The 18,121-nt window shown below is 38.6% G+C and overlaps 1 protein-coding gene across 2 annotated transcripts in view; it reads left to right on the plus strand.

The window, feature by feature from the left end:
* Positions 1 to 18,121, plus strand: part of Cap-G (Chromosome associated protein G) — a 47,986-nt gene that overhangs the window by 15,240 nt on the left and 14,625 nt on the right. For both annotated transcript variants that reach the window (XM_045729326.2, XM_045729327.2), the window contains exons 9-17: positions 536 to 694; positions 854 to 1,096; positions 1,426 to 1,629; positions 5,178 to 5,310; positions 7,408 to 7,631; positions 9,420 to 9,590; positions 12,872 to 13,028; positions 14,514 to 14,617; positions 17,299 to 17,415. In XM_045729326.2, the coding sequence (XP_045585282.2) occupies positions 536 to 694; positions 854 to 1,096; positions 1,426 to 1,629; positions 5,178 to 5,310; positions 7,408 to 7,631; positions 9,420 to 9,590; positions 12,872 to 13,028; positions 14,514 to 14,617; positions 17,299 to 17,415 (1,512 nt within the window). The remainder of the gene's footprint in view (positions 1 to 535; positions 695 to 853; positions 1,097 to 1,425; positions 1,630 to 5,177; positions 5,311 to 7,407; positions 7,632 to 9,419; positions 9,591 to 12,871; positions 13,029 to 14,513; positions 14,618 to 17,298; positions 17,416 to 18,121) is intronic.

The following is an 18,121-nucleotide window of genomic DNA, read 5'->3' on the forward strand; positions in this document are numbered from 1 at the left end:
CTTGAATACAGAGTCGAATTTTTCGAAGAAATTGAGTTCGAGAACAGAAAAATTAAAAAGAGGGGCATTCGAAAACTGAGGTTCCACTGTATCAAAGCATATCTCAGCGGCAACTCCTGCCCCACACCTGGCGATGACTTGATGAACTCTCGTGGATCGTTAGATTTGCCCACTCCATCACGGCTAATTCCAACGTATCTAAAAATGGATTTACAATAAGAAGTAAGCAAAAAGGAACAACGGTAATGCTATACAATGAAAGTTCATCCATACCAGCGTTTCAGAACCAATCATACTGTAGTTGGAAGTATTAAGTTAGAAGCCTGGTAAAGTCTGGTAATAGAATTATTTATTAGATGTATACTGTCCATACTGTCTGAGTTTGGATAGCTAAAGAAGGCAGAATATTTTATCATTTTTACTTACATATAACAAACTCCAACCTTAGCTGTGATTTAACATTCCTTAAAATAATTTGCCAGTAAATTTTCTCCTTTGCCAGTATGTTACTTGATGCATAGGTCTTCAACCCTAGGCTGCCCGTGTGAAGGTGAAGATCAATCAACTGCGGGAGGAAGTAGAAGAATGTGTGCGGAGCTTGGACTTGTTAAGAGCTCAGATGTTGAAAGATGAACTTCAAGTACTTGAAGCAGATGCTTCTCTGGTTGATATGGATACCACAACTTCTGAAGAAGTATGTTAATGTAAACTTTGTGAATGTGCTTAATAAATTTGTTTGTAAGCTATATTATTTTGTTATGTAGCCTCATAATAAGTACAGATGGCAGAATTTTCTTTTTATGCACAGGGCACTAGGGTTTTCAGTCCAATAAATTTTTGTGGTTTGTTGCAGATTCAAGAAGAACGCAAGGATCCTGCCACCCTTAGTAAATGCTTGATGATTGTTTGTCACATGATTGAAAATCCTGATGTAACTGTGATGACACCTACTCTTCACTCTCTCCATGAAAATCTTATTCTGCTTTGCTTACGGTCAGAGGATCCAGCTGTGAGAAACCAGGGTGTGAAGGCACTTGGCCTTCTTTGTCTTTTGTCAAAAGATCTTGCACATCAACATGTAATTTTATTCATGCAGGTAAGTTTGTGTTTATATACAAGTAACTGGTAGGAATACATTTATGGTTTTTCATGTTGCTTGAGAATACTGTTCCTTGTGATATTAATTTAAAACAAAAAGCTACTGTTTGAGCCACAAAACTGGATGGCTGTCCTATTGAGATTAATCATCGTAGCTCAGTTATAATTATTTTATCTGAATTATGAATCGTGTATTTACCTTAAATTGACTTGAGATAACATAAAACCTTTGATTTATGTATGTACAGTATAATGGCAAAAAATGTGTATCTGAACACCATGCTTGTATTAGAAATTGAAAGCCGAACATCAGTTTTTATCTTTCAGATTTCTCAAATTGATGTAGAAGTGATTCAGCTGACTGCTTTAAAGTGTGTCATTGACATACTCCATCTGTATGGACTAGAAGAGTTCACTGATGCAGCAGAAGATATAGTGGATGCTGCAGTAGGGAAGTCACCAAGACCAAAAGATAAGGAGGAGGAAGAATATGAAGGAGAAGGAGGTGCAATCATATCTGCTCTGTGTAAGGTATGTGTGCTGTTATCCTGCTCATAGTTTAAAATTAATTTATTCATCATCATCCCAGTTCCCCTTTGAATAAAGATAGAAGAGTAATATAGAAAAAAATTCTATTAAAGTTGTTCAAAGTGACATGTTCAATCACATTTGATTTCCACACTGGGAAAGAGGATTGAAAATGAGTACTAACATTGCAAGTTAGACAAAAATTGCAGGCAATGAGTCACAATAATGTGGCTAAAGTATGTTGACCAGACCACACACTAGAAGGTGAAGGGACGACGACGTTTCGGTCCGTCCTGGACCATTCTCAACTCGATTGTGAAATTGAAAGCCGAACAATCGACTTGAGAATGACAAAAATTGTCAACCATTTACTATCTCTATCCCATCCATAAGAGGCTTCTGGTTCTCATATCGTGTTCTATTACTAAGGTTCTCGGGCAGTGTTCATATTCAGTCCACACACACACACACACACACACAATAGTATACTGTCAGTTTCTATGGCCCTTCCTCTCCTTCCCTTAAATTCACCACAATGACATCCATTCATTCAGCATGATTGTACAATGTTTGTGCCAACACCTCAATTTTATGATTCATTGATTATTGCATTGTTTCTTTCCATTATATTTGTCTATTTATCTATCCTTCTTATGTGACAAAGGCTCATCAGATTGTTCATTATGGTAATATAACATAATAATGCTGCATCAGCAGTTCACATTGGAACCTAAAGATTGTAGGTTGGTACAACTACTACTCCTTTTAGCCCCTCAAACTTTGTCCCCTTCCTACTCCCTCCCATATCAGGAGTTATGAATGGTATTTAAACGTATTGTTTTGTAGTTCTATCTCCTTTGTTATATTTCCATTATTATGGGGAATCTTCCCACCATTTGCTGTAGTGTTGACTTTCATAAAGCAAAGGTCCACTTGAGTAATACCTTGATGAGCCATGACCAGTAAAGGCTCTACAGTGTTCACAAGTAAATATTTCAGGTAATTTGTCTTATTAGACGAATTACTAGTAAACATGTAATGTTTATTATGTCAGTGAATTTTTTATTGAATTTAAAAAGTCAAGATACAAATGTTGACATATAAATCATGATACAGTATTCATATATTTTTTAAGAGGACAACAATATTATTTCAGTTAAGCAGAGAAGCTTTGGCAATGCTTTATCGATAGAAACTTTTCACGGCATATAAAAATACTCTTCCAATTGTGCTTAAAGTTCATGCCAATTGCAGTTAAAAATCCCTTTCAATTAACTTTGTTACATATTTTCTCAGTCTGTAAATTCCATGTACACATTAAAATCTTTCTCGTGTATGTTCTCTCCTAGTTGTCTAACTGCAGATACAGTAAGATGCAATTTTCCCCACAGAATCCACTTTGTTCTTCACTCACCTATTTTTCAGTATGGTAATCTCCTGTACTCTTGCAGTCACTATCCTACCATGCATTGTACTCACTAAACTTGGTAAACTAATGCCTCTATTATTTTTTACACTTACTGTATTCTTTATTTTTATGCATTTGTATATGATACTGCTGTGATAAGGTGGATTTTCAAGCCCAAACTTATTTCTGAATATGGATTGACTCCTGTATGCAAATGCTTGTAGTGTATTTGTTGTTCATAATCTGATTATATCTGTGTTGGATGTTAACGGGATCTCCTTGTCCTGCTGGTTCAAGATATCATAATCATTGTGTTCTGTCTCATCTGAAGGAGTGACAGCTGATGAGATCAGATTGTTACCTGGGAATGTAGTGGAGAAATTAGAGTGAAAGGAGGTGTAGGGAGGATGAGTGTAGTGCCTTGGAAGAAGAGAACAGTTGGTCTCCTCATATTCCTCACCCTCTTCCCCTCCCTCCCTATTCTACAAGACACCTGGCAGAGCCAGAGACCATAGTGAGGCCTATGAGCATGTTTTGGTAGGAAAGAGAGATCAGGTGTGTTAGCCAACGAGGGACTGGCTGGGCTAGGCTTATGTTCTAATAGGCTGAGGGCTAGAAGTTAATCTGAGGGCACAATGCTGGCTGGCGCCATCGATCTTCATTCAAGCTGGCGACGATGAGGGTGCCAGTTGTGTCTGTAATTAGCTGACAGAATCGACTACTTTTCTCGAGCCCAGCATACTTAAGCTGCCCAGGATTTCCTCAGTCAAGATCAGCTGAATCACCAGCATAGTATTTGAAGTGATTTGGACAAGAAATTAGCAAAAATGGGGCAAGAGATGCTCGTTCCACCATTTGTAGCGACAGTGTCACACGTGGTTGGGTGACGAGACAGTGTTGTGAAGTCACTAGAATGGAGTAAAGAGGTGTGGGCAACAGGCACTTGCTCTATTGTTTTGCAGAGACAGTGTGGACTTCTGTGGACAAGAGAAGCTTGGTCCACTGGTGTGAGATAAAGAGGGGGGTGAGAGAATTTTAAGCACAGAGAATAGGGCGAGTGTTCTATGTCTGGAACTCTGCACAACTGGTTGGAGTTTGAGCTGCCACACATCAAGCAATGTGAGTCTTCCCACACTGTGCAGCCAAGGAACTATGCGAGACTTTATTACTACATACCGTGGCACCCTCGTCTTTTGCCACAAGTGGGATGGCTTGTGTGTTGAGAATGTGCTTGTGCAAGGAAAATAATTGAGATTAATGATTCTAATAGTATTCCATTCCTGAGGACCAGATTTGCCTCTTGTTTTCCCATTATTAATTATAGTGACAGTTAAGGCAGCATTTGCAAGAGTTGTCACAGGGATCTTGTTGGATCTCTCTCATACCAGCTTCGTTTTAAAGTTTCCTGCTAAGTGGTTGCTTAGACCTTGCCGTGAAACTTTTGTTTTCTAAATAAAGATTTCCCATTGTTGTATTAAGTTAATAAACATCAAATAGAAATGAGTCTTTCTATTAGACCTCTCTCTAAATCACAGTTCTTAATGATCTACTTTGCTAGCACACATTTGATGAAAACCTCTACAATTCTACCTGCCCTATAAAGCCTCCTCTCTACCACTATCTTTGGGACAAATATCAGAGAGGAGGCTATCATCAGTTAAGCTTCTAACTCAACAATTTGAGACCTAGAATCACTGGCTGCTTCTCAAGGCATATTTATCTTCCTAAATAACCTCTGCTAGCTATATGCCTTATGTAAATTAAGTGACATTATGCATGAGGTGGTGGTCTAAAAAAGTAGGAGAATATCACAACCACAATCCAGTGCTTTCTGGCAACCTTCCACACCCACTTCATTCTTTTTTCTCCACTACAGTTTTTTCTGCATGTACTATATCAGTTCTTGCTGTTTTTCCACATTCAAGTTTCACTTATGTACTCGTCTCCCATGGACATATTTGGCAACATTTGATCTTGCACTCATCTCGCCCCATCAAATTCAATGATTGTCCATTGCTTTCTACTAATTAAAACATTTTTTATTTAGATGTCTCTTAAAACCGAATTTTATCTGTCTCCTCATTTGCTGTTATTTTCTCTTATGTATTCTTTGTATATATATATTAAATGTTTCTTCTCTCAGATGATGGACAATGACAGTGTTGATGTGCGAACCCTTGCAGCAGAGGGGGTCTGCAAACTGTTACTATCTTGTCGTATTACCTCTTCTAAATTGCTGTCGCATCTCATCCTTATGTGGTACAATCCAGCTACAGGTAAGGGTGACAAAGGAACTCCTTTGTACTGTTTTGCAGGTTTTATTTCTAGATCTATTTAGTTTGAATATATTCTTTAGATTGCATGCCAAAAATCTAAATTGCAATGATACTCTTTAGTAACATTTTGTACGAGTAGTGTATTCTATTTCTCTGAGGAATATCTTTACCCTTTGCTGCCATTAGCAGCTATGTTTGCCTCACTGCAATATGCAAGTTGTGCTAAATGCATAAAAAATAAAGCTTTCAGGCTCCTGAAACTCTCATCCAGAGATTGGACCTTCAGAACATAAGTTTGGGGTTAGGTAGCCACAGCTGTTTGATGATAGATTGAAGTGTCACCTGATGTGATAGATAAATTGGCCTGGAATAATAGTCCCTGTTCAGTACTAGGTCACCATTGAGTTCTGTAATGATTATGGGTAAATATGGAAAGAACGGTGTGCATTTTCATGGCAAAAGAAATTAAAAGAAAAATATATATAAATCTTCTGGTTCTGAGAGTTGTAGACGGTAGGCTGGTGTGGTGAGGTCAGCATGTATTTCGATGCCAGACACAGTTTGCCGACACCTACAGAGGAGAGTACTCGCATATTTACCTTGGATGTTTTTATGTTATTTGCTTCATATTAATTGAGACAATTTAGTATTAAATTAACTATTTATGTACATTTACTTGAAAAAACAGTGATTAAGTATTGTATATAAGCTTGCAATGCATTTTGTACACCTGTTACACACAAACCTGTTCCTGGCACAGCCTTAAAAGAAGTGCCAAGCAACTCACTCATTATCTACCATTCTGTCTGGGTTCCTGCTAATATGTAGTCCAGGCATGAATTCACTGGCAGTAAAGTCATGTAAAGATAACCTCAGGATCTTAATACTGTACACACATGGTAACTTCATTTACAGAGTAAGTAATTATAAAAATATCACATCCATATAATCTATTCTCAATGTATTAATATCACTTATAAAAATGGGCAATAATTATGAAGTCACATGACAATATTTGCAGCAGTCTAGGAAATCAGTTCATGAAGATTATAGCACTTTGAGGGTTAAATGGAACTTGTTGAATACTGTATAATTGATATTCTGGTGCCCAATGGAAAACTTTGTTGATATTTGAGTATATATATTATATACACACACATGGAAGATACTGGAGGGCCAGGTACCAAATCTATACAGTAAAATAATAACATACTGAAGTGAACGATATGGAAGAAAATGCAGAATAGAACCAGTGAAGAGCAGGGGTGTCATAGGCACAATCAGAGAACACTGTATAAACATCAGAGGTCCACGGTTGTTTAACATCCTCCCAGCGAGCTTAAGAAATATTGCTGGAACAACCGTGGACATCTTCAAGAGAAAACTAGATAATTTTCTCCAAGGAGTGCTGGATCAACCGGGCTGTGGTGGCTATGTGGACCTGTGGGCCGCTGCAAAGCCTAGTGGACCAAACTCTCACAAGTCAAGCCTGGCCTTGGGCCGGGCTTGGCGAGTAGAAGAACTTTCAGAACCCCATCAAGCAAATATCAAGCATACTGAGATTATTTGAACATGTTGAATAATTGGGAAATGTTAAATGGAGTGAAGTTGGTGTTCGAGGGATTTGAAGGCAGGAGAGGAAAACCATAAAGAAGCTGGTTGTGCTCTGCGACTACATTTGTGAGGAAGTGGGGAGCAAGTGATAATACCATTGGATATGGTAAGGGTCAAGGTTGGGCAGAAGAAGCATGATAGGAGGTTATTTAATGAATTGTGTAAATTCAGTACATAATCATTAACGAGGAGCATAGTACAGATCTATGAAGTGGTATGGGGTACTGCTGTTGGTGACTGCTAATGTGTGATGTACTGGTCTATCATTGAGTGATATAATGAATAAACAAGTGATTTTTTACTTGTTATTGTCTATAGGCTTCTTTTACTGTCTTTGTTTCCCCACATGGGGCTATGTACTGTATGTATGGGAGGCAAATAATGTAAGGTGTGTGTCAGTGTTGGAGTGCTGTATATGATATAGAGTAAGGATAACAATTGGATGCAAATTGGCATTCAATTTTTTGTTTTTTCTTTTTGCAGAGGACGACGATCTGTTGCGGCACATGCTTGGGGTCTTCTTTCCCTTATATGCCTCATATGGAGGGAGTAACCAGGAGAGTTTGTGTGAAGCTGTGCTACCTACTCTTCAGACACTTTTCAAAGCCCCTGCACGCTCACCACTGAGAGATGTTGATATTGACGATATGGCAAACTTCTTGGTGTCCATTACCAGCCCATCTATTGTTATGGAAAATACAACTGATGTAAGTGTATTGAGTAAATGATCACTGAGTTAACCCTTATGTAATATGATGCTCTACACCACCATTTGTCACTTTTCAACTTGGTATAATGTATCCAGACTGAATTATGCTTATATGTAAAAAATTAATTCTGCCAGTCCTTTAGGCATTGGTTATACATTACTTGGTATCAGCAGACCTTTAATTATACTTTATATATGCTCTGTTTACATTGGTTATGTGAGGGTCTAGTGGTGTTTTGCTCTGGCATTATTACACGTTCAAATTGACATGTTGACTACCTACTTAACCTGTTGAAGATTCAGGGATCAATGTATCTTCAGCCTGGTTGCTGGTCTGATCCACCAGGCAGGTTGATGCGGCTCATCGCAGCCTGACACACTGGTCAGAACCTGGTTGATCAGGAATCCTTTAAAGGGGCTTATCGAGTTCTCCTTTGAACACTGCAAAAAGTCGGCTAGTTATGCCCTGTATGTGTAGGGAAGTGTATTGAAAAGTCTTGGGCCTTTGATGTTGATCAAGTTCTCTCCCAGCATGCCTATCGTACCTATACTCTTCAGTGGGGCTATTTTTCACATTCTGCCATGCCTTCTGATCTCATGTCTTATTTTTGTGCAGATTTGGAACCAGTCCTTCTAATATTTTCCAAGTGTAAATTATTATTCATCTCTCCCACCCGCATTCTAGGGAATACAGATTTACAATTTTAGGTGGTCTCAATAATTTAGATGTTTCATTGAGTGGATACTAGCATTAAAGAATCTTTACACGCTCTCCAGGTCAGTAATTTCTCCAGCTTTGAATGGCACTGTTGGGTGTGCAAAACTATTCCACTCTAGAGACCCATACAGTTGGGCCCGAGGTGTCTGGATGATAGGTCGTTGAGTGTAGTGTGGTTTGACCGTGTTTTATATGTGGGTTCTGTTTTGATGTTTTAAATCTTTCCTTAGTGCAGTAATTGGAACTTATCCTCATTAAACATCATGTTATTTCCTGTGGCCCATTAAAAGACTTGATTAACATCACATTTGAGGTTTGCTATATTATCTACTCTCATAAAAATTCTAGTGTTATCTGCAAAGGATGATATAGTACTATAGTTTGTATCCTTATCTATATCTGATATGAGGATGAGGAAAAGTACTGGAGCAAGCATGGTACTGTGGGAAACTGATCTTTTCAGGGTGGATGATTCAGATTTTACTTAGCTGACTATTACAATCTGGGTTCTGTTTGTTAGAAAGTTAAAGATCCATCTCCCGACTTTGCCAATAATTCCTTTTATGCACCTTTTGTGTGCTATAATACCATGGTCACATGCACCACCACCATTTATCATTCATGTATGCCAATAAATATAAAACAGCCTTTGAAAGTGGACACGAATAACAGAATTATTGATGGGAAGTGTATTACTTTATATAGTGTGTGAAAATTTACCAATGACAGTCTAAGTTAGAGAGCAGGTGAGTAAGGCCAAGAGATCAGATATGTTAAGAGTGTGTTCTTGTAAAATGGGAAATGTAAGTTTTACTTCATTAAAAAAATAGTATTCAGTTGTATAGACAAGTTACTGATATTATAATAGGAGAGGACTTCATAACTGACATTTATTATGTCTCCTATTCATCCTGGTTCATGGAGTTTCATGGACTCTTGCTCGGTTCTTATTGTTAATTGATGTTTATTGCTCAGGAAGAGGCACAGGGGTACCTTCATGATCATGCTTTCATACTGATATCTTATTATGCCATATTTATTCATTCATTCTTTCTTTTTTGTTTACAGAATGTTAACACTCATGATACATTAGTTTTCACATTATGCACTGAAATTATGGCTTTTCCGGAAAGTGCGTGGACAAAAGTACTTGTTCGCTGTCTAAATCAACTCCATCTTACACCAGGCAACTTCAGCACATTAAGACAAGTTGGTGTGTTAGCTGGTAAAATGTTAAAGGTGAGATTATTGTTATTTGAATGTAAACAATTGTTTTAGCAGTAGTATAGGTAAGATTTTTCTGCACTTTTTTTTTTTTTTACAACTTCTGCTGCACGAGTCATTCAGGGATGACCGCAGGATATCTGATCAACCTGCGCAGTCATTTAGTGATAATTTAACATGCATGTAAGATTTAAAACTCCCGTGGGTACACAGGGCTCACATCGGCTTTCTCAGGCCTTCAGTAAACCGGTGCACTTTTGAAGAGAAAAACATGTGGACACCTTTCCTGGGTGTGAAGGCCTCAGTACTGAGTGAGGAACTGAGGGTATCACATGTAGCATGAGCTAATAGCACTGCTGTTCAGCTGGAGTCCACAGCATCACTTAAGAATGATGAAATATATAAGTGCTGTAACTGCAATTATTTGTGATAGTATCAAAGAGGATCCTGATTGTGAGAAGACTGTGTACGATGTTCAGATATCCGTGAACACAATGCTGTTCATGATGTTCACAAAACGATGCACGCAGCCACAACACTACCATTGTTTGGAGCATGTAAGCATCTTGAAATGACAGCTCATCTTCCTTATGAAAATAAATTTGTGGGAAATGATTAATTTTCAGGATATAATGACCAGGATTCTGATAATGGCAGTATTGTGCCTAGATTTAGCAGTGCGCATAGTATGTTGGAAGGAAGAATTTTTGCCGAGCCAGGTGGCGTCATCTTCACAGCCAAGATCTCCTTGGCTGTGATGGTACAATGCCATTTGGACTAACCGGAACAGCTTAATGGTTCGTTATAGTGCACAAAAATGTAGGTAGATATATATAGCATGTTTATAGTGCAATAATTGCAAAAACTACATTTTATTGTTCAAAGAATATAATATTTATCACATATTAGTGACATGAATATACTATGTGTACCAATATTCTGAATGTTCTGTGATACAAATAATAATATTGACAGCCCAGTACAACATTGCACTTGAAAAAACTTGGTAAAAATATTTAAAATATGAAGAAATTATTAATTATTCAATACATGCTGTTAGAAATTAGTGATAAAAAATGAGCGACTAGTCTGAATTCTAATAACTGGTTATAAGATTAATACACCTAACAGAAGTGGTTAGTAGTTTCTAATGGTATATAAAGATGTAGATAGTTCTCGTATAACCAGGGCAGTTCGTTTTACCGCTGCTGCGATCATTGGGTGCGGTGCCCCATTGCCCTTTCGCTGGCTGATGTGTCACTGGCTTCCTATTTTGTTTTTTCGGGGTTTATTTTCCTGGTACCTTCCTCCACTCTAGCTTTACAGATGACTCAGCTGTGGGTTGGAGCTTTGTGACCAGTGCTCACCAAGAGGGCCAGGGCCAGTGGTTTCCTCTCCTTCATGAGGTTTGCAGTACGGTTCAGGAGTTGGTGGCTATGGGGCATTCGCTGCAGAAGGTTCCGATACCTCCGGGCTCCATTTGGACTGTTACCTTGTGGTCCACAGTCTCAAGCAAGGCTGGGGGGGGGGGAAGGGTTTGCTTTGGTCCCTGTCTATTTGGAGCTGGATGCTTTGTGTAGCTCTATTGCGGAGTTCTTATGGTTTGGGTCTTTGTGCCATTTATGTCTGGAAAGTGTGGAAAGTGTCCAACATTCTTCTGAACTGTCTGTCTTGGGTTCCTTTCTTTTTCCACAGCAAGGACTGTTGATGCTGCCTCTTCCTGTGGCTTTGTGAGACGTTTGGGCACTTGGATGTGGATTTCTTTGCGTCAGCATGGAATTGGCACCTTCCTCTGTATATGGCTCTGTTCACTGATTGCGAGCCTCAGACAAAACAAAAGGCAGATGTCTTTTGGCTGGACCGGTTGTGGCGGGGGTTCCTGTGTCTCTTTCCTCCTGGCCTGGCTGTTGCTCCAGGTTCTGGCCAGGGTGTAGTCCTATCATGGGAGGGTGGTCATTCTAGCTCCCTGGTGGCTGGCTCAGCTTTGGTTTCAGGCACTGCTTACTCGGTGTCCTACCCCAGGTATTTTTCCTATGTCTCTGCTTCTATCAGAAGGGTGACCCAATGAGTACTTCATTGGTTTGAGTTTCTCAGCTCTTTGTGTCTGAACTTTTCTTATACTTGTTTTTATCGCTATCTTTACGGCGAGCACATGACTTAGATGGTGTCCCACCTGCGTTCAATATTGAAAGGAAAATGTTTAATTGATTTTTCCTGGGTTCGATGGGGTTGATAAGGAATAAATGGCATGCAGCCTTAGGGTCAAATGCCTGGCATATGTGATTGACAAAATAGGTTAATAGAAAGGTCAGGGTGAAAAAATGGTTAGTGCAATGGAAGTTCTAGTAAGAAAAAAAGCAAAATTAAATGAATTCAGTCAGAAGGCTCAATAAAGAGGTGCTAGCACCAACCCACTTGTATAGATGAGAGATGATGCTGTTGTGTGAACATAAAATAAATAATACAAGTAGTAAGAAGTAGATAATCTGAGATGCATGTCTGATGTTTGGAGAAAGATCAGAAAGAAAAGAGAAAAAAAAAGAAAAAGATCAGAGAAAGGAAAAGATTGGAAAAGTGAATGAAGTGCAAGATTTAGCTTAGCGCACCGAGATGATTTGGTCACGTTCAACGAGTGGATGATGGTAGAATGCTGAAGAGTGCATATTAGAGGGAATTTTAGGGTAGGAGAAAGAGAGGAAGTCCTAGATGGTGATGGATAGAAATATAATGCAAGTACAGTACATGCCTCATTGTACTTACCTAATTGTTCTTGATGGGGTTGAGCTTTGGCTCTTTTGTTCTGGCTCTCTACTGTTAGTCATCTGGTGTACAGGTTCCTGAGGAAGTGGTGATTGGGTGCGCATAACACACAAGATGTGACGAGGGCTTGAGGATTGGTGGAAGAAAGTTGTAAGGAGAGGGTGAAATGTGCTAGTCTTTCATGTGATATTTTAAGGGGGAGCTATGTACCCACCTAGTTGTGCTTGCGAGGATTGAGCGTTGGCTCTTTGGTCCCACTTCTCAACTGGCAATCAACCAGTGTACAGATTCCTGAGCCTATTAGGGTCTATATATACATATTAGGCTCTATATGTGCCTGCGGTTTGTGGTACTGGTATGCTGCTGTTGATTGCTAGTGTTGCGTGGCTTTTTATTTTTTATGCTATAATGTGAGTGGCATAAAAAATTGAGGAATGTATACACATTATAAATTAGTTCCTAGCCATGTTTTTATTTACAATTTATTTTTCTAATTTTAGTTAGAATTGTTATTTAAAAACTGCCTCTGATTTCAGCTTGTGAAAGACAGAGTAAGCTTGAATGCCATTGAACGTTTCAATGCCTCTATTCAAAGTCTCCTAAAAAATGCCCCCGAGCTGGAATCAGAAGCTAAGAATGAAGTCAAAATAGATGCAACAGTTCTGGGTCTTGAAGATTCGTGCTGTTCCCCAGGTGAGTGGGATGAATGTATCCTCTTGTACTACAATATGCCCCTAATTAGGAATCATCAGTAGCCATGTAAAATAATTATAAATCATTCTATTTTAATTATTATTTGCAATGACTTAAAAAAGTCCATTTAACTGTCTTATTTAATGGGTTATGCAGGATTAGTTATGCTGTGATCATTTTAATACTTTAATGTCCCTATCTGCCCTGTCAATTCCCCGGATTTTTTTTTGTGTGTAATCATGTCTGCCCTAACACTTTTTTCATTCAGTGATGTAAGGTTTAATTTGGTTAATCTCTCTTAGTAACTTATCTCCTTGGAAAAAGAGAGATGGCTGGTCATCGATACTTAACTGTTCACCCAGCACTAATTTGGGACCTGGTTGGAAGCTGATTGGTTGATTGTGTTTTGTGGAAAACCTATTAATATGAGCTGGAAGTTCTCTGCCCTTTACGATCCTGCATTAAAAAAAGGCATCAAAGTAACTGATATGCACTATATTAGTTTGGGGTCATCAGTCACAAAGTCCTTATGCCTACCGGGGACCACGAGTCAGAACCTGGTCCCCTCAGAGAGGTGCAGGGAGCAATGGCCTATGAGCACTTTATGATGAGCCTATAAAGCTATGATGGGCCTATGAGCTATGATATTTATAGTATGTCATAATTGTCACTGACCAGGGAAGGACCCAGAAAGGTAGGTGAATCAAAACAGACCACTGTGTGGGGTTAACCTGTGCAATCTACATCCCTAAAGATCAAAATAACTCCCCTAGAAAGACACCTAACGAGCAACACTTCACGTACTTAGCTTGTTAGGGCTAATGTTTTCATTCGCCTACCTTTGTGGGTCCTTCCCCGGTCAATGACAATTATGACATAGTTTAAATATAAACTGCTCATAAGCCATTGCTCCCTGTGTCTCTCTGAAGGGGTCAGGTTCTGGCTTGTGGTCCCCGGTATGCATAAGAACTTCTGTGACTAATGACCCTAAACTAATATAGCACATATCAGTTCCGATAGCTTCAGGGAGCCTCTGGGGCTCCCCACAGAACAGGCCAATTACACTGATTCCGATACATCAGTATACCTTTAATAAATAGGATGATTCACTAATCCGCAAAAGAACTTTAAGTATGAATCCAAAATGTATTCTGGCAATTTTTGCTGGGTTGTGAGGCATGTAATTCCATATATTATTTTGTCGTTCATTTAGCTATGGGCACTTTCCATATCTTACCAGTCCCATGCTAATTATTGCTGGATCAACATTGGTATAGTGTTCTGAGGCGCCTACATTTTTCTGCTTCTGCTTGTGATACATAGCACACTGAACTTTTTTTTTTAAATCTTACTTTATTTTGAGAACTGTTAGAAGCATGCACAGACAAAATATGGCTTTTAGTGACTATTCATGTGTTTATGTAGTTAGTAGCTCTATTATCAAGTACCTTAAGTGTTAATAAATAATTTAATTCTTGATTTTAGGTGCAAACACGCCAAATAAGACATTTGAGACTACAGTGGTTAGAAAGAAGAGGATGTTGTACAACAATCAAACAATATCTGATCCTGAAGTCTTTTCAAGTGAGGTGAGTGAAAGGTATTGTGTGTATAATGTAAATATAATATAATTTAAAGAATTGTAATACAGTAATGAAATGTATAAGGCCAGATACAAAATTTTTATCTAAAATACAGCAGTTGAAGAATCACCACCAAGGAGGTACAAGGTATGAGGCAAATACCATGATAAATGATTTGAAGGGTGTATGCAACCTGGGCATATGAAAAGTACCTGATAATTTACAGGGAATGAGAATTTAATTTTGGATTTAGATGCGTTTCCTGGCATTGATAATATAACCGACTTGTGTATAGAGGCTATCTTGAGATGATTTGGGGCTTAGCGTCCCCGTGGCCTGATCCTCGACCAGGCCTCCTTTTTGTTACACAACCCCAGAAAGCAGTCCATAGCAGCTATCTAACACCATGTGCCTGTTTACTGCTAGGTAACAGGAGCATCAGGGTGAAAGAAACTGCCTATTTGTTTCTGCCTCCACCGGGAATCGAACCCTGAACATTAGGACTACGAATCCCAAGCGCTGTCCACTCAGCTTTCAGGTCCCAGCTGTCAGAAACCCATAGTAACACACAGATGGTATTCTTTTTGTCAAATTCTGTTCTCAAGAAAGTATTAGAGTTTGTAAAATGATGCAAGTTGCAGGAGTCATCATTTCATGACTCAAGTGTAACTCTCAACCAGTGCATGGGTGTAGTGTTTCGAGAACTGATGCAATACTTTGAGGAAAGGATTAAGTAGGAGCTTAACTTGTAATGTGCGGCATTTAATTTAGATCCATACCTGACTGCAAATGAATTAAGAAATTAAACAAATTTCCTGATAGAATGATTAATTTGAATGGAAAATGTGCGTAAAAGTGGAAATACAGTAAACCTAATATCCTCATTGTAGCAGAGTTAGTGCATTGAACAAGTACCAGGGGTGTGGGGTGGCTCACCCCCCCCCTTTCTCTCATCACCAGCATTTGCTGTCAACAACACATACTGTTCTGAGCCATTCAATAACTTTGGATGTATAGATGATCTCTTATACACTGATGTGTACTGTATGTACGAATGAATGAAATAATGTATGTACGTATGAAATGGTATAAAATTCCATTATAATTACATGATATTTTTACTGATTATGTTTACCTGGTTTTCACAACTACAGTATATTGTTGTAATGAATAAGATCAGGTCAACCCATTATCATTGGAACATAATCATAAAGAAACTACAGAAGGACTGCCGACCCATACGAGGCAGCTGCTATTTATATAGATGTAAATAGGAGTTGCCTCATTTTTGCCAATTATGAGGTACAACATTACTTTTGTAGCATTTAGTTCACAAATGAACACACACAATTTATGCAAGACAAATAAAAATGTTAATTGATTAATAAACTATCTATCACCATTACTAGATCATTGGTGTCAAATAAATACAATCAAGATATAATAGTAAACTCATTAAAAACACTTACTTGTTTAGTTTAGCTTTTTAGAAACACTTATTTAGCATTTAGTTCACCTGGATATCTTTTTTTTTTTCTTATTCAATAACTACTATAACATCAAATGATGTCACTGGCCACCTGTTGTCTCCCAACCTTGGTGTTGGCAGCATTGTTGGGATATCTCTGTTGAACTATCACTGTTGTCCTTGAGGAGCTAAGGACAGTAGCATAGATAGCTTGGCATTGGTCATAACCCTGGATGCCTTGTTGTTGGGAGATTGTGCATATCTTCTTTGCATACAAGCCGTGCTTACATAGCATAAGGGTACCTACTAACTGGAGATCCTCCTTGCATCTCTGACAACTGTGGTGTTTACTAGTTGTGTTTTTGCGGGGGTTGAGCTTTGCTCTTTCAGCCCGCCTCTCAACTGTCAATCAACTGTTTACTATTTCCCCCCCCCCCCACACCACACACCCACACCCCAGGAAGCAGCCCGTGACAGCTGACTAACTCCCAGGTACCTATTTACTGCTAGGTAACAGGGGCACTTAGGGTGAAAGAAACTTTGCCCATTTGTTTCTGCCTTGTGCGGGAATCGAACCCGCGCCACAGAATTACGAGTCCTGCGCGCTATCCACCAGGCTACGAGGCCCCCAGGCCCAGCTATGGTGTTGCTGATGGTGTGGCAGTGGGACAACTTCGATGCAAATGTCTATGATGTCATGGCCATTTGAGGATACTATCTGCCATCATTCATGCTGGGGTGTAATGTTTCCTCCTCACTGAGTGGTGTATTTCATTTTATGAAAAAGGCTGGTATCCTCTGACAATTTAATTATTATTTTTTAATCACATTGAATACTATACAGTATTTACTTAAGTGTTTTTAATGAATTTACTATTACATCTTGATTGTATTTATTTGACACCAATGATCTAGTAATGGTGATAGATAGTTTATTAATCATTCAACATTTTTATTTGTCTTGCATAAATTATATATATGTTCATTTGTTTCTGGAGAGGTCATAATGGCTGGTTACAGGGAGCCACAATGGTCTCCCATTGAAAGAAGCATTTCATTAAATCTAACGTTGGTTTATTAAACACGTGAAAAACAATTAATTGAACTGGAGTACCCCTGTTAATGAATGGTTTGGATGGAGTTGCTTCCTTTACAGGTGTTTGTTGAAGCATTTATTATTACTACATTAACTGAATTAACTACAAGTTGTATCTTTAAGGAGTCTGATGTTGAGGGCAGCCCTATGAAACGCCTGGCTCTCAGCTCCTCAAACACGTCATTGGGTCAGGAATCGGTGAATCTGAACTCTCCACCAGCCGTTCCTGTTCAGGAAAATGTACGTTTTAATGCCAGCTTAGTATTTGTTGCTATTTGTTCATGTTTTTATTACACGGGGTTTTTGTGTGCAGCACTTCCAATAGTTATACCAGTGAAGATATTTTAATTAAAATTGCTCTCAAGCTGGAAATTTACTGGATCAATTTTGTAGCCACATATTTTGTAATGGTATTGTGGCTTTGTTACTATTTCCAAGTTTTGCAAAATTAGATTCATTGCCAGTCAGTGCATATACAGTAGTGTATGTTCACTACAAAATTATATTATCTCATTACATCTCAAGATTCTCCAAAATGCTTTAGTAAATAATAGATATAATTAGACTCAGAGCAAGCTCTTGTGTTTGTATTAATTTGTTTGTAGATTTTAATTGTAATTTGTGTTTGTAGGAATACAGTATTTTAAAATGTCTATAGAGTGGAACCTTGATATGGCAAGTCTCTAGTTGCAACACTTTCCGAGCTTGATCTACCTACCCCGAATTGACAATATCTTGTTCTGTGCAGCAGGGGATGTGCGGGTTTGCTTTGGATGTTGGGCTAGAGTTTACAGACTGGTGGAAAAGTTTCCCCCATCATATGATAGGTTGATATTAAAATTTTGCTCAGTGAAATTAGCCCATACATCATGGGAAATATTAGGGCATGCATGGTAACGTTCTTAATGACTCCACTCACTTTTGTAATGATTTTTGTAGATGGATG

This window comes from Procambarus clarkii, chromosome 94, assembly GCF_040958095.1.
Source record: "Procambarus clarkii isolate CNS0578487 chromosome 94, FALCON_Pclarkii_2.0, whole genome shotgun sequence".
Lineage (NCBI taxonomy): Eukaryota > Metazoa > Arthropoda > Malacostraca > Decapoda > Cambaridae > Procambarus > Procambarus clarkii.